Source organism: Molossus molossus, unplaced genomic scaffold (genome assembly GCF_014108415.1).
Source record: "Molossus molossus isolate mMolMol1 unplaced genomic scaffold, mMolMol1.p scaffold_m16_p_2, whole genome shotgun sequence".
Classification (NCBI taxonomy): Eukaryota; Metazoa; Chordata; class Mammalia; order Chiroptera; family Molossidae; genus Molossus; species Molossus molossus.
Window position 1 is genome coordinate 48,946,759 of NW_023425355.1, and position 26,615 is coordinate 48,973,373.

Here is a 26,615-nt window from a genome sequence, read left to right on the forward strand (position 1 = left end):
TTTATTTTAGACCAATTTTCAAATGTCCCTCTCCTGGACAAACATTCTTTACAAGGCCAGAGACATTATTGTTTTACCAAATGGTTTTGTCTCTTTTTCAGACTTCCCCCTGCCCCCAAAATGTAGTAAAGGGAATAGTTTGGCCCTAGTTCATTTGAGCAGCATAACATATAGCTCTGTGGCATGAGGTGACAGCAGGCCTATGGACACACCTGTGCCAAAGTCTTACTAAAAGTCCTTTTGGAGCTGGGCTGTGGGCTTTCTCTGGCCTAGAATAGCAGTGAGGTGAGAGAAAGCACTGAGTGACAGGATCTACCCTCTCTGCATGCCTTGGTTTCCCTAATGTAGTAACTGGGGAATGATCTGAATAGGAGAGGACACTGGCGATACATCTTACATTTCTCCCCTTTACCGCTGCCTGAGGAACCTCTCCCCTACATGCCTTTTTGTCTTTGCCTAGGGAAGTCCCCCCACTCCACCCAAGCTGGGCATGCCTTTGTATCCAATGCAGTGTGGACAGAAGTGGGAAATATGCTTTATGACTGCTTGCCCCAGTTAAGCCATGTGTCCACTAAATGATAAAGGCTGTGCAGTTCTCTCTCTGTCCCCTGTGGTAGGAATATCAGAAGACAGTATCGGTCCCAAGTAGATTCTGATGTTTGGCTCTTTCTTCCTCCAGGAGAATCTGGAGCCCCCACATTGTTCTAGTCAGGAGGAAGCGGCAACCAGTGGGGACTACAACACCCTGATGAACCCAGTGAAAGTAGAGAGTGATGGGCAAGAAGGCAATATGAAAGACCAGGAAGGAAGAGAGGAGGAGAGGTACACTGCCTCTCCAGAAGCTGCCTCTATCAAGACTGGCAAATGCCAGGAAAAGAAAAGAAAACATTATCAGGTTGAATCTCAACACCCAGAGGTGTCCAATAAAGCCTCTAAGCCAGGTACTGACTCTACCCCAGGGGGAAAGGGGCTTAGAGGAGATGCCTGGGCTCCCCAATATCTGAAGGTTACTTGTTCTCAATATGAGGGCTCATCAGGCTCTGGGTGTGTGGCCCAGCTCTGGCACTTAGTTATGGCACCTCAGGAGTTGCTGTAAAGTTTCTGTGAGAGTGTGCACAGATCACAGAGTACTGCCAATGAGCCAGAATAACTATAATGGAAAGCCAAGGCATAAGGTCATGCAGTTTCAAGTAATGATATCCAATGCCCTTGATGGTGTCACTTCCTGCCAGGCCAACCTTTCCCTGCCTCCATCCCTATTCCAGGAATGGCGGACCAGAGCCATGTAATCAGGCCACACTCTGCTCATTCCCAGTTATGTTTCTTTAGGTAGGCATCTGAGAAGCAGCAGTTGCAGCTCGATAGCTTTTCAAGAGAGGTGGGCAGTGCCAAGATTCAGTATCAGCTTTGAAGGCCTGGCTCAGTCCATGGAGTTGCAGTTGCTGCATGAGGTGCCTGTTGCATTTGAATGAAGTCCCCAGGGCTCCTGGACACACCCTGACTTTCGCTTCTCTTGATATGGGGCTCGTAGACACCTCCGGGGTCTACTTCAGGGTGTCCCATTTGCAGTGGGTCAGGTGGCCACTAAAGCAACTCTCTGGAAGGGGATGAGAGTGGCAAACTGAAAAAGTAATTGGGTTCTTTTGCCTCACAAGTTTTGTCTGTGAAACCAAGGTTTATCCAGCTCTGACTTAACTGTTTTCTACACAGATCCTTCTGCTGATCTGGGGGCCAAGCCTGCTCTCCGTGTACCCCTAGCATCTTTTGATGCATCTGACCTTGAATGCTCCCTATGTATGAGGTATGTGATGTGTGCTGTCACTTAGTGCCTGAAGGGTTTTTCTCTCTGGTTTGTGGATCTTTCTGCTAGTGACCTACTGCTCCATTGGTCAGCCTATAAAACATGGTTCTAGCAAAATGAAAATTATGTAGATTGTCACATAAGCTAGCTTGTGTCCCCTGTTTACACATTGCATTCCCTGTACTCCTGACTTGGAAGTACATATCTAGTAGATATCTAGGTTTGAGACCCTGAAACTAATGTCAACTACTGGATCAAGATCTCAAAACTCAAGGGCGAATGTCAGTATCACAGGTCTATTCTTTGGCAACAAAGTAAAGACCTGCCAGAGTTTGTTTTATGCTAAAAAGAGGATTAGCAGTGGGCCTACACTACTTGGCCAAGCATCTTTCCTTCACTTCCTAGTGCCTTATCATCTCTACTTTCTCAGATCTCTGGAGATGCAAATTATCCACATGCTTCCTCCCCAGCTCCCTGCAAATAAAAAGGAAGCTGCTACAATCGTATGAAAAAAAAATTACTTTCATTTGTATTATTTCACAGTGGTGACTTTGTAACTAAGAGGAGGAGCTCCAAAGCCATATGGCCTGGGTTTAAACCCTGGCTCTGCCACTTACTAGCTCTTTGACCTAAGCAAGTGACTTTCTCTGCCACTGTTTTCTCATCAGTAAAATAGAGAACAATAGTCCCTATCCAAAGGCGTGGTTATGATTAATGGAGAAAATCTACTTAAAACACTTAGAATAGTGCCTGACATATAATAAGTACCTAATAAATGTTAGTTATTTTTTCTCCTAGACAAGAGGTTCTTCATTTTAGGTCCATGAAGAGGTTACATGTATACATTGAAATAGATCTACAAGTTCCCTGACATTGTATGTAAAAGTGTGTGTGTGTGTGTGTGTGTGTGTGTGTGTGTGTTTTCAGAACAAGGTCCACAGCTTTCAGTAGACTCTCATGTGTCTTTTAATTATTTACTTATTTATTTATTTTTATTAATTAATTAATTTTTGTTACAGATGTTTCTCCTTTTCCCCCACTGATTCCCCCCTCCCACACCCTCCCCGCCCTGTCCCCAGCTTTGTTGTCCATGTCCATTGTTCATGCATACATGCATATAAGTTCTGTGGTTTATCTCTCCCCCACCACCCCCTCTTCTGAGGATTGTCAGTCTGTACCCCACTTCCACATATCTGGGACTACCCCATTCCTCAGACTGTTATGTTCATTATATTCCACAAATAAGTGAGATCATATGATAATTGTCGTTCTTTGTTTGGCTTGTTTCGCTTAGGATAATACTTTCCAGGTCCCTTGATGTCCTCTCAAACAATAAGAGATCTTTCTTTCTTACAGTTGCATAGTATTATATTGTGTATATGTACCACAGCTTTTTGATCCATTCATTTACTGATGGACATTTGGGCTATTTCCAGATCTTAGCTTTTGTAAATGATGCTGCTATAAACATGGGGGTACATATATTCTTTCTGACTGGTGTTTCAGGCTTCTTAGGGTATATTCCTAGAAGTGGGATCCCTGGGTAAAATGGAAGTTCAATTTTTAATTTTTTGAGGTAACACCATATTGTTTCCCATAGTGGCTGCACCAGTCTGCATTCCCAACAGCAGTGTACTACAGTCCCCTTTTCTCCACACCCTCGCCAACACGTTTGATGATTTGTTGATGGTGGCCATTCTGATAGGTGTGAGGTGATACTTCATTGTTGTTTTAATTTCCATCTCTCTGATGATTAGTGATGTTGTGCATTTCTTCATATGTCTCATAGCCATTTGTATGTCCTGTTTGAAGAGGTATCTATTTAGTTACTCTGCCTATTTTTTAATTGGGTTCTTTGTCTTCCTTTTGTGGAGTTGTATGAGCACTCTATATATATATTGGAAATTAACTCCTTATCTGATATATCATTGGCAATTGTGCTCTCCCATACAGTGGGTTGCCTTTCCATTTTGGTGGTTGTTTCTTTTGCTGTGCAGAAGCTTTTGAGTTTGATGTAGTCCCATGTGTTCATTTTCTCCTTTGTTTCTGTTGCCTTAGGTGATGTATCAGTGAAAATTCTGCTGCATACAATGTCTGAAATTTTGTTGCCTGCATTTACTTCTAAAATTTTTATGGATTCATGAGTCACATTTAAATCTTTTATCCATTTTGAGTTTATTCTTGTGTATGGTATAAGTTAAATGTCTAGTTTCATTTTTTGTATGTAGCTGTCCAACTTTCCCAACACCATTTTAAAAGAGGCTGTCTTTACTCCACTGTATGCTCTAGCCTACTTTGCCAAATATTGAGCATATTGCCTTGGATCCATTTCTGGGTTCTCTGTTCTGTTCTACTGGTCTATCTGCCTGTTCTTATGCCAGTACCAGGCTCTTTTGATTACAGTGGCTTTGGAGTATAACCTGAAATCTGGTAGTGTGATCCCTCCAACTTTGTTCTATTTCAAGATTGCTGTGGATATTCGAGGTCTTTTTTGGATCCATATGAACTTTTTTTTTTATCCTCACCCGGGGACACCTCTTTGATATTTTGTTCAGGTAGAGTGAGAGGGAGGGAAAGAGAGAGACACATCGACCTGAAAGGGACACATCAAGTGGTTGCCATCCACATGACTCTGACAGGGGCCGGGTACAAACTGCAACCACGGTACATGCCCTTACTGGGAACCAAACCCAGGTGTCTTCAGATAGCAGGCCAATGCTCTATCCATAGAGCCAAACCGGCCAGGGCCATATGAACATTTGAAGTGTTTGCTCTAGTTCTGTGAGGTATGTCGTTGTTATTTTGATGGGGATTGCATTGAATCTATAGATTGCTTTGGGTAGTATGGACATTTTAATGATGTTAATTCTTCCAATCTATGAACAAGATATGTGCTTCCACCTTTTTATATCTTCCTCTACTTCTTTTTTTAATGTCTTGTAGTTTTCTGCCAATAGGTCCTTTATTTTTTTGGTTAAGTTTATTCCTAGGTATCTTAACTTTTTTGCTGTGATGGTAAATGGGATTGTTTTTTTAATTTCTCTTTCTGTGAGTTCATTGGTGTATAAGAATACCGTCAATTTCTTGACATTAATTTTGTATCCTGCTATTTTGCCAAATTCATTTATTAAGCCTAGTAAACTTTTGATGGAGTCTTTGGGGTTTTCTACATATAGTATCATGTCATCTGCAAATAATGACAGTTTTACTTCCTCCTTTCCAATTTGGATCCCTTTTATTTTTTCTTCCTCTCTGATTACTGTGGCTAAGACTTCCAGTACTATGTTAAATAAGAGTGGTGAAAGTGGGCATCCTTGTTTTGTTCTTGTTCTTAAGGAAAATGCTCTTAGTTTTTGCCCATTGAGTATGATGTTAGCTGTAGGTCTTTCATATATGGCCTTTATTATGTCAAGATATGATTCCTCTATTCCTACATCCTGAGTGTTTTTTATCAGAAATGGGTGCTGGATTTTGTTGAATGCTTTTTCAGCATCTATTGATATAATCATGTGGTTTTTATTCTTCATTTTGTTGATGTGGTGTATCACATTTATTGATTTGCAAATATTGTACCAGCCTTGCATCCCAGGGATGAATTTCACTTGGTCATGGTGAATAATTTTTTTGATGAATTGCTGGCTCCGATTTGCTAGTATTTTGTTCAGGATTTTGGCATCTATGTTCATTAGGGATATTGGCCTGTAGTTTTCCTTCTTTGTAGTGTCTTGTTCTGGTTTTGGAATTAGAATTATGCTGGCCTCATAAAACGAGTTTGGAAGTCTTCCTTCCTCTTGAATTTTTTGAAATAGTTTGAGGAGAATGGGTATTAGTTCTTCTTTGAATGTATGGTAAAGTCACCCCCCCCCATGCCCTCCAGGCCTTGGCTTTTGTTAACTGGGAGAGCCTTGATTACATCTTCAATTTCTGTTGTTGTTATTGGTGTATTCAAGTTTTCTATCTCTTCCTGGTTCAGTTTTGGGAGACTATGTGTTTCTAGACATTTGTCTATTTTGCTTAGATTGTCAAATTTGTTGCATTTAATTGTTCATATATGTTAACAATTCATTGTATTTCTGTGGTATCAGTTATTATTTCTCCTCTTTTATTTCTAATTTTGTGTATTTGGGTTCTCTCTCTTTGTTTCTTGATGAGTCTAGTTTAGAGTCCATCAAGCTTGTTTATCTTTTAGAAACACCAGCACTTTGATTCACTGTTCCTTTGAATTTTTTTTTTTTTTTTTTTTGTCTCCATGTCATTTATTTGTTCTGATCTTTACTATTTTCTTTCTTCTACTTGCTCAGGGGTTTTCTTTTTGTTTCCTTTGTAGTTCTTTAAGTAGTGAGGTTAGATAGTCTCTTAGAAATTTTTCTTGTTTCCTGAGGTATGCCTGTAGTGCTATGAACTTTCCTCTTAGAACTACTTTTGCTGCATCCCATAGATTTTGTGTTGTTGTGTATTCATTTTCATTGGTTTCCAGGAATTTTTTAATTTCTTCCTTGATCTCTGTGGTAACCCATTCATTGTTCAATAACATGCCATTTCGTCTCCATGTTTTCAAATGTCTTTGCATGTTGTTGTTGAAATTGATTTCTAGTTTTATGCCATTGTGATCTTGAGAAAATGCCTGATATGATTTCAATCTTATTGAACTTGTAGCGACTTAGTTTATACCCTAATATGTGGTCTATCTTTGAGAATGTCCCATGTGCACTTGATGAGAATGTGAATTCTTTTTTTTTTTTATCCTCACCCGAGGACATTTTTCGATATTTTTTTCAGATAGAGTGAGAGGGAGAGAGAGAGAGAAACATCGACATGAAAGCAACACATCGAGTGGTTGCCACCCACACGACCCAACCAGGACTGGGAACAAAGTGCAACCAAGGTACGTGCCCTTAGCGGGAACTGAACCCGGGTCTCTCCGGACCGCAGGCTGACACTCTAACTGCTGAGCCAAACCGGCCAGGGCGAGAATGTGAATTCTTTAATTTTGGGGTATAATAATCTGTAGATATCTATTAAATCCATTTGAGCTAGTGGTTCATTTAGAGTCTGTGTTTCCTCATTAATTTTTTGTCTAGAAGATCTATCCAGTGATATCAGCGGAGTGTAGAAGTCCCCTGCTATGATTGTATTGCTGTTGATTTCTCCTTTGAAGTCCTCCAAAAGATTTTTAATATATATTGGTGCTCCTATATTGGTTGCATATGTTTACCAAGGCTATATCTTTCTGTTGGATAGATCCTTTCAATATTATGTAGTGGCCTTCTTTGTGTCTAGTTATGGCCTTCGTTTTGAAATCTACTTTATCAGATGTGAGTATTGCTACCCCAACTTTTTTTTGCTTTCTGTTTGCTTGAAAGATTTTTTTCCATCCCTTCACTTTCATTTTATGTGAGTCTTTTGTTATGAAGTGGGTCTCTTGTAAATAACATATATGTGAGTCAAACTTTCATATCCAGTCAAGAACTCTGTGTCTTTTTATTGGAGCATTCAAACCACTCACATTTAAGGTGATAATTGATATGTACTTATTTATTGCCATTTTTGTTTAGTGTGGTTATATTTTTCTTCCCATTTCTTCTACTAATTACAGAAGTCCTTTTAGCATATCTTGCAGTGGTGATTTGGTGCTAATGTATTCCCTTACCCTTTTTTTGTCTGGCAAGCTCTTTATTTGACCTTCTATTTTGAATGATAGCCTTGCTGGATAGAGTAGTCTTGGATTCAGATCCTTGTTTTTCATGACCTTGATTACTTCATACCACTCTCTTCTGGCCTGTACTGTTTTTTGTGAGAAGTCAGCTGAGAGCCTTCTGGGGTTTCCTTTGCAGGTAACATGTTGCTTATCTCTTGCTGCCTTTAGGATTCTCTCTTTGTTTTTAATTTTTTGGCATTTTAATTACTATGTGTCTTGGTGTGGGCCATTTTGGGTTCTTCTTATTTGGGACGCTCTGTGCTTCTTGAACTTGAATGCCTTCTTCTTTCACCAAGTTAGGAAAGTTTTCTGTCACTATTTCTTCAAATATATTCTCTAACCCTTGCTCATTTTCTTCCTCTTCTGGGACTCCTATGATGTGAATGTTATGTTTCCAGTTGTCTCACAGTTCTATTAAGCTATCTTCCTGTTTTTTAATTGTTTTTTCCTTTTGGTTTTCTGATTGGTTGATTTTTTTCTACCCTGTCCTCTAATTTACTGATTCAGTCCTAAGCTTTCTCTACTCTGCTGGTTAGCCCTTCCAATATGTTCTTAATTCCTGCTATGTCATTCTTCATTTCCACTTGGTTGGTTTTCAATGTTTCTATATCTTTATTCATGGTGCTGATGTCCTTACTCATGCTGTTGAGCTTCCTCAAGATCATGGCTCTGAACTTTTCCTCTGATAATTTGCTTAACTGCATTTCATTGATCTCATCTTTGATAGAGTTCTCTTGTTCTTTTACTAGGGATTTGTTTCTTTGTTTCACCATTTTGGCTCTCTCAGTGGGTTTTGGATACTGCCAAATTTTCCCTGTGGGTGTTGGTGTTCTGCTGTTTGTGGCTCCCTCTACTGGGTTTGGATGGACCTGGGTGGGCCCATGTTAAACACCACTGTCAAGGCTTACTTTCCTCAGTAGATTTGCAAGCCCAGGAAAGGTTCAGTTATCCTCTCGCTTTTTCCTGGAGGCTAATATTCTCAGCTACTCAGTGCCATGGAACGTAGCCATGGTGTTCTGCATAAGAGGATTTCCATAGGGTGGAATAGATGCTCATTATTAATGAGCTTCAATTTGCATTTCTTTGTCTCACCTGGGAGAGGCTGACTCTTGGGGTGGGGGACTGCTGCTTTTCCCCAGCGCTCTGGGAAAGAGCACACCGGCCACAGTCCTTTGTGGCTGCAACTCAGCAGAAACTCTGAGTGCCCTCTACATCCCAGGTGTCCCCACAGAGTTCAAGCCCAGTCTGCCCTCCGTCTGCCATAGCCCCCAGGTGAGAGACTGTGGGTATTTTAGTGCTCTGTCCTTGTTCTCTGTGCTGTGGAGCAGGCTTTTTCTTTATTCCCAAGGGTCTTGCTGACAGCTAAGACTGCTGCTGTCTGTGAGCTCCCAGCCCGCCACCCTCTCACGCCTCTGTAGATCCTACCAGTGTCCCTGGTTATATGGTCCTGTCCTGATGCTTTACTGTTGCTGTTTTTGAGGATTTGTCTTTATTTTAGTTGTAATTTCCGGTTGGTCCTGGGAAATCGTCTGTGTGGCTTCCATTCACTTCGCCTTCGTTTTCACATGCTCTATGCCTATCTTGTGCACAGCTAGGTAGCACAGGCCTCTCTGTTGCCCCCTCACCCTGCAGGTCCTGCGGGTAGCTGGATTGCACAGAGCCTTTGGGGACCCGGCTCTATGCCTATCTTATGTGCTGAGGGGTCACACAGGCCTCTCTGGTGCTTTAGCACCCCACAGCTCCCGTGGGTAAGTAGATTGCACAATCCCTGCTGGGTTGCACAGGCCTCTCTGGTGCCCCCGCACCCTGCAGGTCCCATGGGCAGGCAGCTGGATTGCAGCAGTCCCTCTATACCTCTAGCTTCCCACCACTCCTGTGCGCTACTGGTTTGCACGGGCCTCTCTGGTACCCCAGCACCCCGCAGGTCCCACTGGTGGGCAGCTGGATTGCACCAGTCGCTCTTGGGCTGTGGCTTCCCACCGCTCTTGTGAGCTGATGGACCTCACAGGGCTCTGTGGAGCCCCAGGTCCCGCAGCTGGTGGCTGGGGAGTGTTGCTGCCCAGTGGGGCTGAACTCCTGCTCAGCTTTTGCTGTAGTTTTTAGGGATGGGTCTCAGCTACTGGTCTGTGTTTCTGTTGCCTGGGGATGGATGTCTGCTCCCCAGCCTCTGTTGCTGGGGGTATATCTCCACTCTGATCAGGCTGCTACTGTGGGGGATGGTGCTGAGCTCCCAGCTGTCTGTGGCTTCTGCGACCAGCACCTTGGGAGCTCCACTACTGTGCACTGGTCTGTGTTGACACAGAGTGTCCACTGGTCCGATGGTGCCAGGTGTGCTGGTGGGCTCAGGCTGCTGGGCCTTAGCCACTACCACTGCCTCCTCTCAGGGAAGCCCCGTGATCTTCCAAAATGGTGGGACCTCCCTGCTGCGCATGGTGAAGTGCCTTGAAGAGCTGCTTACCGACGTAGCTGGCATTCCCGTCCACAGCACAGGAACCTTCTGCTCTGCATCTCTGCAGTGCTTGGGTTTGGTCATCCACCTTCACATCCATTCACACTCTCTCACATACTAGCTCACTCTCTCACATACTCACCCTCTCTCTGGTCCTGCCCACCGCCATCTTCCCATTTTAACTATTCTCAAATGTGTCTTTTCACCAAAAGATCATTAACGAAGGCTGAGATATTTACACAAAAGTTGTTTAGGTGGTTGAGCCAAGAGGAGATATGTCAAGAAAATCTTTTGGTCCATCACACAGTGGGATCCAGCCAGCAGAGGCTCCTCAGATGTTGTCTTGCCCTTTACAAGCACATATGCCTTCTATATCAATCCCATGCATTTGTATCTGGGATGACTTTTCTTGTCATTTGAATAAAAATGAGTAAGGCAGCCACTACCTGAATGTATACCTTTCTTTCTCTTAAAAATATTAGAATGGGCAGATTTGTTCATAAGGTCAGCAGACCTGATAAGGAATGGTTGAAGAGATTTTGGAATGTAGAAGCACTCAAGGAAAGCCTTCATATACTGTCAAGAGTTTGTTTCCTTTTCCACCTCTATCTCCTCCACAACAAAGTGGCAGGTGGGTCATGCCAGAGCCAAAAGGATAGAGAAATTCTGCTTCCCAGCAGAGAAGTGGGCCTCCATAGGTAATACCAAGGTGGCTCTAAGCCTGTGATAAGAGCTAAGGTCTTTCAGATGTCAGACTTGGAGAGATCTGATTCACCTTGCTCAGAAAGCCCAGCTCCTTAGTGTACTTACCACTCCTCCTGATGCCAGGGGATGCAAAATCAAACACAGACTCATCCTGTTTGTGTTTCCCCTGAGGACTAAGAATCCTGAGGTTGAAGTTCTTTTGTTCCCTTTCCTCTCCTTTCTCCCTTTCATCTTGTTTGTCCCTGATCTCAACAGGGGGGTTCAGAGAAGGGTTAGAAATCTGGTCCAAGAAATAAACACAAAAAGGATAAGACCCCTTTTAGTTTGTTTGCTCTGACTTTAAAAGCCAATATTTCCTTTATCCTGCCCCTTTGTTCTAAGTGAGACTTGAAAACAAAAAGCCATCTTTGCCTGGAGTAGCTGTTGCATAGGCTGGGAAGTTATAGGGGGACTCTTGCTGCTTTATGGAAAAAACAAAAACAAAAACAAAAAAACTGCCAAGTCCAGAGAACATTTCTGATCTCAAGGCTCTTTAAACTAGCCCTTGGTCAGAAGCATGTGGTTCCCCTTCCAACAAGATTTGTCTTTAAGTAGAAATCAGATGTTCATAGGGGCTATCAATATACAGGCTTTAGCTTGAATTATTGTGGTCTTGAAAAGTTTCTCTTTTCACTTCTTAGTGTTTTTCTTTTTATTGTTGTTAGGATTATTATTAGGTTCTATTATGACCCTCATGTGTCTTTTGCAGAGAGGGTCTAAGGGTACAGATATTTTTAAACAATCTCCCGAGTCATAAACTGGACATTTGTATCTCCTATGCAAGTTTCTGGAATGAACTCCACTGCTGTGGTGCTGCATTGGTAAAAGACAAGTTAGAGTGTGAATTTATATATTTGATCCTAGGGAGAAAATATGGAGCAGCTTATAAATTCCACGGGAAACAGTGGAAATAGTGAATGGAGCAGTAATTGGCAGCTGCGTTTATGAGGAATTTTCCAGTCTCCAAGTCTCCCTTGCTGGACTGGGAGAGCTCTGCTGAGGGAGATATCTTCCTAATTCCAAGACCTCAGAACTCTGCCCCTCAAACTTTAGTAACTGAAAATCTTCCTTTGAGATTTACCTGATATGGATACCCTAGCCATTGGGGTCACATCTGGGGCTGCTGTGCAGAAGCACTTTTGTGGTGACAAGAATATTTTGAGACATGTAGCAAGAATGTTTGGTATTTGAACCAGTTACCTAGTGACCTCTGTCATTTGAAACAAAAAGCTTTATATTGAACCTAGATTTAGCCACTCAGCTACCTGGATGTTAGGGATTCAGTTCATTCAATACTATTCTAGTCTACTCTAGTTTGTTCTCTCTCCCTCGCTCTATCTACCCCCTCTTTCAAGGGTCCCTCTTTGCTCTCATTTGTTAGTGGCAAAGAAACACAATACAAGGATGTAACTGGTGGGAAAAGATAGCTATTTTCAGATAAGCCAAGCATTTAATCCAGGCTGACATCTAACTGAAAACATTATTATTACTGTTGTTTAATCCCTCACGTAACCATGTAAAATGCTTTCTTATGAAAAAATCTGGCCCTACTCTGATTTACAAATGTCTGTCCAAAGTGTTTTCTGAAATCATTATCAAAAGTGGTAAACAGCTCTGGCCGGTGTGGCTCAGTTGGTTGGAGTGTAGTCCCGTGCACCGAAAAGTCTTGGGTTAGATTCCCAGTAAGGACACATACCCGGGTTGCAGGTTTGGTCCCCAGTCAGGACACATGCAGGAGGCAACTGATTGATGTTTTGCTCTCACATCAATGTTTCTCTCTCTCCATTTCCCTTCCTGTCTCTCTAAAATCAATAAAAGCATGTACTCAGGTAAGGATTTTAAAAAAGTGGTAAATAAAAGGGAGAGGAATTCAAGTATATCTCTATATCTAGCTTGCTCTATCTATCTATCTATCTATCTATCTATCTATCTATCTATCATCAAGACTTCTCTCTCTCCCCTTCTACCTCCCACCCCCATGAGGGGAGAAGAGAGGGAGGGAGACACAGAGGAAGGGAGAAAATTGTGTGTTTGTGTGTGTGTGTGTGTGACTGTGTGCTTTCTACACGTACATGGATGATTTCTGTTCTAGATACAGATGTGTACACAGCTACGGTCGTGTCATATAGTGGAGAAGGAATATGGACTTGGGAATCAGATATTACTTCACATACAAGCCCCAACTAGCTGTGTGACCTTGGGCAAGTTATTTAACCTGTCTGGGTCTTAATTTTCTCTGTAGTAGAATGGAGCTAATCATAATTACCACCTATTAATATCTAAACTTAATTTATGTGAAAAATAGTATTACACACACTAGAATAGCAAGAGAAATATGTTCCATCTGTTCCTAATCACTTTACTTAGTCAGTATTTGTAGTAGAGTCACCCTGAATATAGAAGTGAATTGAGTATTGAAAGATGATATATTCTAAGCATTTGAACCTTGAATTATTTCAAAGCAATAATTATGCATCATCTGTGGCATCATTTTTGTTTGTGACCACTCAGATCAGGGGCATTTTAATCACAGCTCTTACAAAGAGTTGCTTCATCCTTTTGTGTCTGTTTTACTCATCTGCTCATTAGATGTCAGTATTTATTGCAATTATTTGACCAACTACATCATTGTTATTTTATGTGGATTACATTGTTAAATGAACTAAAAGCCCAATTTTGAAATTCTCGGGAAAAGTAGTTTTGCAGATACAGAGCCTTCAGCTTCATGGGACTGATATTACTGAGAAAGTGAATTATTCGGGTTTGGCTGTTCTAGTAGTTAGATTACAGCGTGGTTCCCTACTCAGCCTGCAAACCACACTTTTGAAAAACATTTTAATTGTGAAATATACACAATGGAAAAGTACATAAAATATATGTATTCTCTTACCAAAATACTGTAACGAGGATACTCATGCAACCATTCTCAGTTCAAGAAATAAAAGTGTCAGAACCCCAAAAGCTGCCCATATGCCACTTCCAAATCACAATTCCCTCATCCTTCTCCTGAAACCACTGTTTTGACTGTTATCTCTTCTTTTTTTAAAAATAGTTTTACCACCCTGGCCGGTTTGGCTCAGCGGTTGGAGCGTCAGCCTGCGGACCAGAGAGTCCCGGGCACATAAAAAGTTTTACCACCATGTGTGCATCCCTAAACAGTGTAATTTAATTTTGCCTATTTTTCAAAAATCTTTATATAAATGGCATTATCCAGAATGTATCCTTTTGTTCTGGCTTCTTTCCCTCAGTATTAAGATTTATTCATGTTATTGCAGGTAGGTGAAATTTGTTCCTTTTTATTAGTGTACATAAAGTGTCCCTTGTATGAATCTATCAAAATTTATTAGTTCCATTATAGATGGATATTTGGGTAGTTTCTTGTTTGGAGCTATTATGAAGAACATTGCTATGATGGGTTTTTACGTATACTGTGCATGTAAGTCATAACTCATTTTCTATTGGGTTATTTCTCTTTTTCTTACTGACTTGTAGCAATTCTATATATGTTCTAGATACAAGCTCTTTGTTAGTCTTGTGTGCTGTAAGCACCCTCTCCTACTCTGTGGCTTGTCTTTTTGCTTTCTTAATGGCATCTTTTGATGAACTTACAAATTTTTAATTTTAATAAAGTAAAAATCACCAATCTTTTCATTTATAGTTAGTGGGGTTTTTGTGTCTTGTTTAAAAAAATATTTTTACCCTTGAGGTCACAGATATTCTGTTTATCTTCTAAAAGCTTTACTGTTGTCTCTCACACTTATTTTTACAGCCCACATGGAACTGATTTTTGTGTATGGTATGAGAGGTGCTTTAACTTCATTTCCCCTGTAGATCACCAGCTATCCCAAACAGCAATTATCGAGAATGCTATTTATGTACTGAAAATCCCCCTTCTGTTTTGAAATGCCACATTTGTCATCGATCAAGAATCTGTGTCTGGGGCTTGCTGGGCTTTCTGTCCTGTTCCACAGATCTGTGTCTTTGTGCTAGTCCTATACTGCTTTAATCACTGCACCTTTATAAGTTCTGATGTCTGGTAGAGCAAGTCCTCCCACATTTTTGCTCTTCAGAAGTGTCTCAGCTCTTCTTGGCCCTTTGCCTTGCCATATAAAGTATAGACATCAACTTGTCAAGTTCCACAAAAACAAATGAATGAGTGAAATAACCTGTTGGGATTTGTATTGGTGCTTATTTAGGTCTTCTTTACTTTCTTTCAATGACGTGTTTATAGTATATCCCAGTAGAAGTCTCAGATATACAACTCTTGTTAGATTTATTCTCGCGTACTTAATTTAAAAAAAATGTAATCCTCTATTTTTCCATTTATCTGAAGATAGAGTGGGAGAGAGAGACAGACAGACAGACAGACAGACAGACAGACATCGATGTGAGAGAGACACATCAACTGGTCGCCTCCCACTAGACCCAGACCAGGGTGGGGACTGAACCACAACCGAGGTATGTGCCCTTGACCAGAATCAAACCCCGCAACTCTGGTCCGCCAGTCGATGCTCTAACCACTGAGCAACGGGCCAGGGCATGGGTACTTGATTTTTAAAAGCAATTGTAAATGTCATCTTTAAAAAATTTAGTTTCTCATGTTTGTTGCTGATATACAGAACACAGTTGTGTATGTGTATCTATCTAGCATCCTTGCTAATTCTTTCAGTTCTAATAATCATTATGTAAATTGTTTTAGATTTTTCTATGTTCACCATTTGTAATGACATATTTAGTTTCTTTCTTCCCAATCCTCAAACTTTATTTATTTTTCTTCTTGCCTTAGTTAACTGCTTAAGACCTCCATCATAAAGAGCTTTTCTTTTTGAAAATTAATTTTACTTTTTGGCCAGTTTAATAACTAAAATGTATTATTTCTGTTAAGTTAGCTACTTTTAAAACAGGCTTCTGACGTTCAAAGAGTAGAAAAATGTGAATGTATGAAAAGTCTCCTACTTCAGACCTTCATTATCTTGTTAAAAAATATCAAATCTCTGCCCCTTCCTTTGCCCTGCTGAATAACAAACTTTATCTCATGGGGCTTTGCCATGTCTGTATTTTTAAAGCTCCACAAGTGACAGTGACAATTAGGTTTGGAGACTAATTCAGAAGATTTGCCTTTGCACAGATTAGTAGGGTTGTGTAATACAGTGATTCTCAACCCTGGTTGCAAATTAAAACCACCCAAGGAGCTTTAAAAATACCTGATGCCTGGCCCTTACCCTGAACCAAGGGATATGAATCACTACAGGTGTGGTGCCAGGCATCTGTAATTTTTTAAGGTCCCCCAGGTAATTCAGAGTGTGGGGAGGAGCAGGAGGGGGAGTTTACAAAGGGGCATGAGGAGATATTTGGGGGTTATGGGTATGTTCGCAGTCTTGATTGTGAAAATTATTTCATAGGTATGTTCAGATGTTACACTTATCAATTGTACACTTTAAGTATGTGCAGTTTATTGCATATCAATTATACATCAATAAAGCTGTTCAAAGAAAGAGCTCCCCAGGTGATTGTCATGCACAGCAATGATGGAGAATCATTCTAACAGAAAAGCACACCACTGAAGTGGAAATTGGATAGCTTTTCATCTGCCAATAGTTGGCTTGTACACATAGATAAGCTACTGAATCCCCTCTAGATCTCAGTTTTACTCTAGTTGGTGGGTTTAAATTTTCCTCAAGTGCTTTTCAGTTCTGATACTACTTTGATTCTTCTGCTCAGTCTGGCAGTGCTGGCCCGGCTGCTGATGCTCTTCCCAGCCCCAGCCACAGGTGAGGGCTGTGCAGCTGGCTGCCTCTTCCTCTCAACTAACACTCTTGTGAGGTCAAAATAATCTGGTCAGGGTCTTTCCCTACTTTCTATCCTCTTGGTGAGTGGGAGCACCACTTGTGAACCATCATTTTCAAACCATTGGTTCTGCTGCAGGTGAGCCTTTCTTTAAGAAAAGTAAATCCATGAATCTCTCAATGTACAGAATAGCTTTTAAAAAGACCCCCAGATTGCTTTGAAAATATCCAGCTCCTGCAAAACAATTAAAATAGCATTTAATTGAAGTGTATGTGTGCTTACATATATATGTATAATGTACATATGTATGTAAGTATGTATGTATTAGTAAGCACATTAACAATATTACTCTACCAGCCCTAGGAAATGATTCATCCATGTAAAAAGGCAGTTATATGTTTGTTACAGGTGTGATTTCAAAATCCTTCAGGGAATAAACATTGCTTAGGTAAAAAATAGAATCAAGGTTAGCAAAGAAGCCAAGTCTTTTTTCCATTGTAATGTGATATAAAGTACTTAAATGGGTAAACATATGAATGTGTGTGTGTGTTTATCTATGTGTTTACATATACTCAGGTGAATAGGTTGGCTAAATATTTTAGAATTATAATCTATTCAGACACTCTGGGTATTTATCTCTAGACAGTGAAAAAATCTGGATGCCCCAGAAGAGATTGACTAGAACTAATGTTACAAAATGATCTAGCTATGTCCTAAACTTTATTAAATGCATTATTTTACAATTCAGTTCAGAAATAAAAGCAAATGCCTTTCTGAAGTGCAACAACAGCACGAATTAAAAAAAAAAAAAAACTCTCCCCAACACACAGAATTTTTCAGATAATACTATAAAAGTTTAACATTCAGTAGCTCTGTCTTTAATTTTTGTTCTTATTGCAATTTTCTTCCATTTTGATTCCTAAATTTCAGATTATTCTATGAGCCAGTCACAACACCTTGTGGACACACATTTTGCTTAAAATGCCTTGAAAGGTGCCTAGATCACAATGCGAAGTGTCCCCTGTGCAAAGATGGTCTTTCACAGGTAAAACATTATTTCTTTTTTGGTTGGGTTAGCTTATTTGGAATTGGGTACTTAAGAGAATGTCCTATTGAATCCCAAACCACTGCACTGTGCTAGGGCAAAATACCCCCTCAGACCATCCATCTCTTTCTCCTGGCTTTTTTTCTTATTGTTGAAAGTATTACAGATGTCTCCCTTTTTTCCACATTGACTTCCTCCTTCCTGCTTCCATCTGCCTCCTGCCTTCCCCAGCCTAGTGTCCATGTTGATTGGTTGTGCATATACGCATATATGTTCTTTGGTTTATCTCTTCCCACTCCTCCCATCCCCCTTCCCTCTGAAGTTTGTCAGTCTGTTCCCTACATCCATGATTCTGGGTCTCTTTTGGTCGACAGCTTGTTTTGTTCATTATGTTCCATAGCTACCTCTCCTCTCTCCACAGAGTCCTTCAGAAAAACGAGGCAACATCTAGCTTTTTATGAACTGTTGGTAATGAAATAAATTTGTGTTGGAAACAAAAGTATTAAATTGATGATAAACATGGATCCTGGTTCTAATCCCATCATGGCACCTGATTCGCTGTGATGTTGGGTGAATCTTGTGTCCTCTTTGGGCTTGGATTAGACAAGCTCTGATGTCCCCTTATCATCAATGTTTATTTTGTGGTTTGAAGAGATCACTCCCAAGGCTGCAGACAGACCTTCAATGTGGTCCTTGTTCCATCCCTCAGAAGCCACTCTATTTATTAGCAGATCCATGGCTACTTGAAAAGCTCTGGGGCTTCCAGGCCCTCTGAAATGAATCACACAAATTGCCACCTTGGTTTTTCAAGTGGATCTGATGGAATTTTCTTAGCACAAAACACCCAGGAGTCCATCTTGTTTTCCCTCCCTCAGGGACTTATATGCCACATTTTACAATCATCCCTGAGGACAGGTTGGAAACACAAGATGATCTTGAGGTGCATGTAGGTCCAGAGAAGTCACATGTTGAGCTTTCCCAGCACCTTGAGGAGTGAAATAATCTTGGATAACCCTGAGGGTGTGTATTGGGTTGGGGAAAGGGTCAGTGTCTAGGTAAAGGGGTGGGATTTGCTGGCCTGATTATAGATGAGAAGCCCATGGTCCTTATACTTAAAATAATACATTTGTGTTATGGTAACATTGCAACATTCAGATAAACAGAAAAAACAAAAGTCTACCATTATGCTCATCACCTGGAGAAAAACACCATGAACAGTTTAGTATGTGCCTTTCCTGGGTTTTTGTTTGAGCGTCAGCAGAGGAGTCATTTTCTTGGATTGGCTACCTCCTGAGTCACTGATTTTCCCCAAGACTGGGAGTGGGTAAAGCAGTTGGTTCTTCTGCAGCCACGCAATGGCAGTGGCTGATAAGGCATCATGGAGGCAGATGCTGTGGGGTCCCAGACTTAGGGGCTAGAAGATACTTTCATCTGTCTCTTTGTTTACACACAGGGTCACATTTACACCATTTCCCAGAGAGATTAATATCTTATTCCAATGATATTCACTGTAGAATAGACAGTCATAGCCCATACTGGGAAAGAAAAAAAATTGCCTGAAGCTTGCAATTTTATACTCAGGAGCTCTCCACTTCTGCGCCCATGTGGGTAGCTTCCATAGTAAGCAATTCTCTATAGATGCTTTATTGCCTGGTCCACACAATTCGATGCTCCTACTTACAGATGCCTGGATATGCATGGGGTAGGGGTGTTTGGGAGGAGAGTAATAGTGCAGTTGAACCTGAGTTCAGTTCTAAAATCATGGTTTATAACATAATGTCAGTGATAACTAAATGATATATTTTAAAAAACAAACAAAATCACCAGTATTTAGCTGTTTTTTTTGTTTGTTTGTTTGTTTGTTTGTTTTTAAGATAGAGAAGAAAAAAATATTTAGGCTTGAAATATCCAGAAATCAAGCTTTGGGATGGGATGGGGGTGGGGCCTGGCAGGAAAGGATTAATGATTGAAAATTGCTTTTTAGTTTCCTGAACCTTTTGACCACGAACATTCAGAATGTCTCAGTTAGAGACCGTTTCTGTGAGCTTGTAAACACAATCATCAGTAAAGGGAAAGGGAAAGGGAAAGATTCTTCCCCTTTTTTGACAACAACATGATCTCAATTTTAGTGTTTTAGAAAAACAGTGAAATTTTAAAAACATAAATGAAGGTCTTTTCCCCTTGTTAGAATATTTTTCTAATTATAACAATAATCAATTGCATGTGTTTTTGAATTTTGACTGAATTTATTGGGGTGACATTGGTTAATAAAATTATGTAGGTTTCGATATACAATTCTATAATATATCATCTGTATATTGTAGTGTGTGTTCACCACCCCATGTCAAGTCTTCTTTCATCACCGTTTATCCCCTGTTCTACCTCCACCCACAATCACCTTTCTCTCTGATAATCACCATACTGTTGTCTGTTTTGTTTTGGTTTTGGTTTTGGTTTTTAAAGAAAACAAAACACTCTATCACCCAGAGAATACATACATTATGATAGTATCAGCTGCTCATGCGTGGGGCCAAATTACTCCAATGTGTGGGTCATTTGATTATTCTACCGATTGCATCAGAAGTGCTTTGTGTTTTTATGATGACCACATAATATCTAATTGCCTCGTTTCTCATATAGTGCTTGGCATCAAGAAAATACAGCAAAAATGTCATAATGGAAGAGCTAATAGCTAAATTCCTTCCAGAAGAACTCAAGGAACGAAGGAGGCTTTATGAAGAGGAAATGGAAGAACTTTCTAAGTATGTATATACATGTTTCTATTTTCAGTTTCACTCATACCAGCTCATAGAGCTGAATGTTCACATTTCTTCCTAACTCCTCATTCAGTGATATCATGTCGGTAACTTGAAATTGGCCATGATGAGAGTATTTACACCACGGAAATTGACAAATGCTATAAACTAGGGATTTTTCCCCTCAGAAAGGCAGTTGTTCAACATTTACCAGCACACTGCTGAAGAAGCATGAGCCAAACCACTGACCAAATCAGATCTTGGCACCAGCAATGGTATCACTGACAGGAGTAAGATGGAGTAGCTTAAGTGTCCAGAAGACTTTTAAAATACATAAGGAGGTGCTCTGGGGTTAAGAATTTTGGTGTCAGCTGGACTTGGGCTTGTGATCCAGTTCTGCCACAAAGTGAATGTACTTCGTGACCCTAGGTAAGTCACTTCACCTCTCTTGGCCTTAGTTTCCTCATCTGAAGTTTGGGGATAATAGTTCTTACCTCCTGGACTTGTTATGAAGATCAAATGAGCTGGTGGCTAATAAGCACTTAATAGATGGTAATAGTAAGAATGCTGCTTTCTCTGCCATGCACAGGTGTTGTGAGAGGTGAAAGGTAGGGATGGGGATGCAAGTGGGGCTCCAAGCTCTCTGCCTGGTGGAAGAACAGCTCACTTAGTGGACAGAACGGGAGGCAGTCACTAATTTCTGCCTCTCGTACTGCTGCATTTCCATCTCAACCCCAGTGGAATCCTTGCAGCATTCTGGGGGCAAGGTTCCCAATGGCAAAAGCTGTTCAGGTTTTATGCCTATCCTGTAGAGAATCATTTCTAAACTGCCACCAGCTTGTCTGAATGTCCCTCGCACTTTGAACAACATGTTTTCCTGGGAAGCTAAAAATGAAATCCTTTTTACCTCATTGACTTATATTAGATCTACTCAGGGCATCTTTATCTTTATTTCTGATTCTTAAGTTGGTCTTGAATCTCTCTGAGCCCTTCTTAAATATTATTTAATGTCTTGGTAACATTAAATATTGGAATATAGCAGAGGGATTTCTATTTAAAGGCATCCTAACCTTAATCCTTTTGAAATTTGGGCAAATGGTCTTATATCTATTGGCAGGTTCCGCTGTTCCTGTATTGGATTTACTAGACAAGTATGAGAACAGGGATCCAGGAGGAGCTGGCCCAGTTGGTGGTACCCACTCAAGCTGTGTGTCTGAATCTTTGAGGGTACTTGTTGAAAGGCAGACTCCTGGGTTCCTGATTCCATAGCTAGTTCACCAGGGTCTCTGAGGTGCTGCATCCTGGATGTCTGAATTTAAGGGCCCCCAGTGATTCTGATGCACAGGTATATTTGAGCGTCACTAGGGTAAATTACTCTCACCTCTCCATTGCTCCCTCCTCCTCCCAGCTGGACCAGCTATGCAGATCTTCTAGGGGCTCTGCAAATTTGAGGTGCTCATGGTGACTCTGCAGAGAATTTCCTGCCACTCCACTGGAGATCTGGGTCCACTTATACCGCCAGTACCCTTCCCCATACTGCCAGCAAGGCACCTGAAGAGATTGAGTGGAGAGCATGAAAGAAAGAAAAGAAAAATGAAGTATAACTGGCACCTACCATGATAATGTACTAGAGAACTTTAGCCAAATTAGATTGTGTAGAATGTCAGTTTGCATCTCTGAGACCTTAGGCTAGCCCAATCATGGGACTCACTCCACAGCAACAATTGCATTTTAGTATTTTTAATTAGCCATCAAAACTTGATGTCTCCTTGCCTTCCTGTGGGGGGACTGCATGATAACACATTTGACCAACCTTTCTGTGTTGTGCTCCATTGCATTGAGAACCATGTCATTTACTCTTCCTGACAGCTTAAATAAGAATGTGCCTATTTTCGTGTGTACTATGGCCTATCCCACCGTTCCTTGTCCCCTGCACATATTTGAGCCTTGTTACCGTCTGATGATTCGTAGATGCATTGAGACAGGCACAAGACAGTTTGGCATGTGCCTTGGAGATCCAGTCAAAGGGTAAGTGAGGAGCTTTTGAAGTCAAGGAAGGTGGGTGGAGAAGGTTTTTGTTTTACCTTAGGGCTCTCCCAGGAGATTGGGAGGTACAGCTCATGAGATTTAGCCAGGTCATGACCAGAAGCATTTGTAAGGATCAGGGTCCCTCTAGACCTTAGTTTAGCATGCAAGAGGCCACCTATTTAAAGGATCCTCATAATTATTCTTTTGTTAAATGGATGGTATATACTATAAAACTTTTTTTGAGTGTAGGCTCTGGAGTCAAAATGCCTGAGTTCATATTCCGGCTTCATCCTTGGAACAAGTTTGACTTTGGGCAAGTTATTTATAAAATGGGTACAGTAAGAATGCCTACATCATTGGGTTCGTTGGGAGGATTGGTGAGTTCATAATGCACACAAAGCACTGAGCACAGTATCTAGCACATAGTATGTGCTCAATAAATTGTAGCAGTTATACTAATACATTGAGTTTTGTTTTGTTTTTTCACACAGGTACTGCCTGTTCTATAGCTGTAGCTGTAGATCTTGGGACAGGTGAATAGGCAGAAGGCCCTCGAGGCACGGACGGGTGTTATAGAAATGGCTTGTCAAGGCCAGGGAAACATCTCATGAAGATTTCAATTTCTTGACTTTATGTCCAATAAACAGGTTTGCAGAATATGGCTGCATCCTAGAGATCAGAAATGTTCAGTTCTTTGCCGATGGCCGCTCAGTGGTTGACAGCATAGGCAAGAGGCGCTTCAGGGTCCTCCATCAGGGCCAGCGGGATGGTTACAACACAGCTGATATTGAATACATTGAAGACCAAAAGGTAAGGGTGGTTAGTGCCAATAATCCCAAAGCAAGGTTATTCCTGTGGCTTGGCAGATGGAGATGGTTGAAAAAAGATTTCTCAGCACCATTGGGGGCATTGGGATTTCTCATCAAATTCGTGCAGAAACACTGAATGCTGCCTGATTGTTATTTGGGTTGTAGAATGGCAGTGAGAGCACACCCTGTCCTGCTTAGTTGCTGAATTATATTCATGAATAATAAATGCCAAGCCAGACCAACCCTCGGGCCCATTTAGCTGGGAGTTAGATCTCTGCCAGGGGTACCAAGGGATAGATCTGGAGCAGGGTTTACATGCGTATTGTTTTTATCAATTTATTTATATTTTAAAACTTTTTCTTTTGCGATAATTGGAGATTCACACATGCATTTGTATTTTTAAATGGGCAACCTGGCTAAAAGCCCTTGCCAGTAATGTATTACCCCATAATGCAGAAAGATGGCATGTCTGGTTAATCTTTGTTTTCTGGACTAATGGGCAGAAGAGGAGGTAAATAATCCCTTGTTCACTTATATTTATGTTCACTACATAGAACACTATTAATAAGTATTTGATCAGCAAAAAATGTGTTCAACTTGGAAGATAGAGTTATAAAACGAGATACAGCCTAGCTGGTGTAGCTCAGTGGATTGAGCATCATCCCATGGACTGAGAGGTCCTGGTTCGATTCCCAGTCAGGGCACATGCCCGGGTTGCAGGCTCTGTCCCCAGTAGGGGGCATGCAGGAAGCAGCTGATCAATGTTTCTCTCTCATAGTAATGTTTCTATCTCTCTCTCTCCCTTCCTTTTTCTCTGACAAATCAATAAAACCGCATTTAACAAATAAAATGAGACACAGACACATTCATGTCTCTCTTCCTAGTGAGCAATGACAAAGCAGATGTAAAAAATGAAAAGGAGAGATGTAGAAACCAGCATAACCTAGTTTAAGAGCATGCCTCCACTCCGGGTAGTTTGCATTTCTTGTTTTCTATATGTGTTGCTGTTTCAGCCAATTTACCCAGCTCAATCTCCTTCTTCCACCCTCAGCAGTGTTTACCCATAGCCCATCATCTGGCTGAGGAGCCTTTCACATACTACACAAGAGAAAGCTGGGTGGGTGAGCTTTCCCATAGGGGGACAGGATGGATGCTCAAAGAGAATCAGGTACCAACAGTGGCTCTGAGAGTGATGGAGAAGGTACAAAATGTTTCACCTCCACTTTGATACTTTCAGGTTCAAGGAGAAGATTGTGCTGAGCTCATGGGATTACATAACTGTGTCTATGAACAAGCGTCATCATGGTTTCATTCACTCAAATCATCTCTGAAGAATAGGATACTCAATCACTTTGGTCCAATGCCAGAGAAAGATGTGGATCCCCAGGTATATAAAGTTTGTCTTTGTAATCGGTTGCCCCAGCAGATAAGAGATCGTAGGGTTTGTGATTAGATGGATGTGTGGTCATCTAGTAAATCAAATGCAGAGAGCAAGATGGATCTAATCTGGTATTGTGTTGCTGGGCAGTGGACGTTAGGAGTAAGACCAAAAGGATCCCGGGTCAGAATTGGAGGAGCTAAAGTACAGTAGTGGGAACTTGGATCCAAGACAGATTTTGAGAGATGTCAGGTGAGAGATGGAAATGCAGACACCATCAATCGGAAAACCTTGAGTATGAGTCTAGAGTCACACCATGGTAGTATGTTAGGGTGACAATATTCCCACAAAAGCCAGGCTTAAGAGAAGGGTATCCTGGGAGCTGATACCAAAGGCTGCTACTTCCAGGAAGTTGCATAACTGTCTCTCCCATTGCTTCGGGAGCTGTGAAATAGGGTCAGCTACCTTAAAGGATTTCAACTGCAAAACCACAGAAATGTTTTTTTTTAATATGTTATTTTTTATTGGTATTTTTTTAAGAGAGAAAAAGAAACATCAATGTGGGAGAGAAACATCTATCAGCTGCCTCCTGCATGCCCCCTACTAAGGATCGAGCCCGCAACCTGGGCATGTGCCCTGACCAGGAATTGAACCTGGGCCTCTAGGTCCATGAGACGACACTCAATCTACTGAGCCACACTGGCCAGGCAAACCACGGAAAGTTTTCATGTCTGGGTCCCTCCATGCTTAGTCCTGCTGGTCTAGACCCTTGTCATTTTCCTCATCAGGGGTGAGCAGGACCTGAGAAAACTAATTCAATAGTTACATTTACTGTTGGCTGAGTTATACTAGAAAGCAGTTCACTGGATTCTACTGGGTCAATCTATTTCCTAGGGGGAAAGATCCCTTCAAGAGATAAAGCTGCAGATCAGAACCTCTCAAGGAAAGTAGAGATAGTTAGATTTCATCAAGCTTTGCTTGCCTGGTATAAATCAGAAAACACTTTCTTTCTAGGACAAGACTGGAGATATCCTAGCCAAAAATCTCCCCACAATTACCTTTCCTACATTCTGAGCTGGCTCTCCTACATCATCACCTCCAGAACTTTCTGGATTTTTTACTTACACTCATTCCTGACTCTGTCACAATAGTAAAATAGAGTATGTATGTTCTGACTTCCCTGCCAAAAGACTAGTCCTGCTTACCTCTCTAGCTGTGTGACCCTGGGTAAGTCTCTTCTCTTCTCTTCACTTTTCTCCCATCTCTGAATTGAGACAGGTAGATGAAGAGATCTCTAAAGTCTCCTCTTCCTCTTGCATTTTGAGACTTTAAAACACCAGTCTGTTCCTACGCACTGAAATGTTTTGCTCTCTCCAGACCACAATGGTGGCTCCCTTCCCTCTGCAAAAGCATCATGAATGTTGAAGGGAGAAAGGCCAGTTAGTTCTTCCCAATAACACAGCTCCTGGCTCTGGGCCACTATGACTCAGGACTACAGCAGAGCTCTGAGCAAGCTCATGATCAAGCTCAGTGTTCCCCTTCACCTTCTGGAAAGCATCTCCCCCAGTCAGGCAGAAGATAGTGATCAACAATGATAATAGCATCTTCCACAAGAAAAAATACAGATTCCACAGAGTGATTCATAAGGGCTCAGTGACAGAAAGCCAGAACATGGGGTTTTGTTTCCTTTCCTTTATTATTAGAACTGTTATCATGTTGCTTTGGCAGCAGCAACACTAGCAAACAAACAAAAAGCCAACATTCATCCAGTTTGATTCAGTCAATGCTGTAGCCCCAGTGGTCCCATTAATAAGAATGTTCTGAGCTTTGGGAGAAGACTTCTTAGAAACAGCCACAGATATTAACATCTGCTTAAATATCTTCATTAATTATCCTAGGAAAGAAAGTTCAGAATAATTCAATGTAATATTCAAAACTGGTAATAGGAGGGAGAGCATTTGACAGACTGCAGCAAGGGACAAAAATGAATCCAAGTGAACTTGGAGGCACAGAGAAGCCAAGAGGGCAGTGTGGTTTGGGGCAGATTTATGTGAACCAATTTGGAGGCGAATAATCCCATGTGTAAGTGATTTGACCAGAATGTGGTTCTCTAAAGTCCT

The 26,615-nt window shown here is 41.2% G+C and overlaps 1 protein-coding gene across 4 annotated transcripts in view; it reads left to right on the plus strand.

Moving 5' to 3' along the window:
• Window positions 1-26,615, plus strand: part of LONRF3 (LON peptidase N-terminal domain and ring finger 3) — a 40,162-nt gene that overhangs the window by 11,633 nt on the left and 1,914 nt on the right. For 3 of the 4 annotated variants that reach the window (XM_036270323.1, XM_036270320.1, XM_036270319.1), the window contains 7 exons: window positions 680-941; window positions 1,711-1,801; window positions 17,410-17,524; window positions 20,165-20,286; window positions 22,150-22,308; window positions 22,956-23,118; window positions 24,355-24,504. In XM_036270323.1, the coding sequence (XP_036126216.1) occupies window positions 680-941; window positions 1,711-1,801; window positions 17,410-17,524; window positions 20,165-20,286; window positions 22,150-22,308; window positions 22,956-23,118; window positions 24,355-24,504 (1,062 nt within the window). The remainder of the gene's footprint in view (window positions 1-679; window positions 942-1,710; window positions 1,802-17,409; window positions 17,525-20,164; window positions 20,287-22,149; window positions 22,309-22,955; window positions 23,119-24,354; window positions 24,505-26,615) is intronic. The other variant, XM_036270322.1, reaches the window with a different exon arrangement.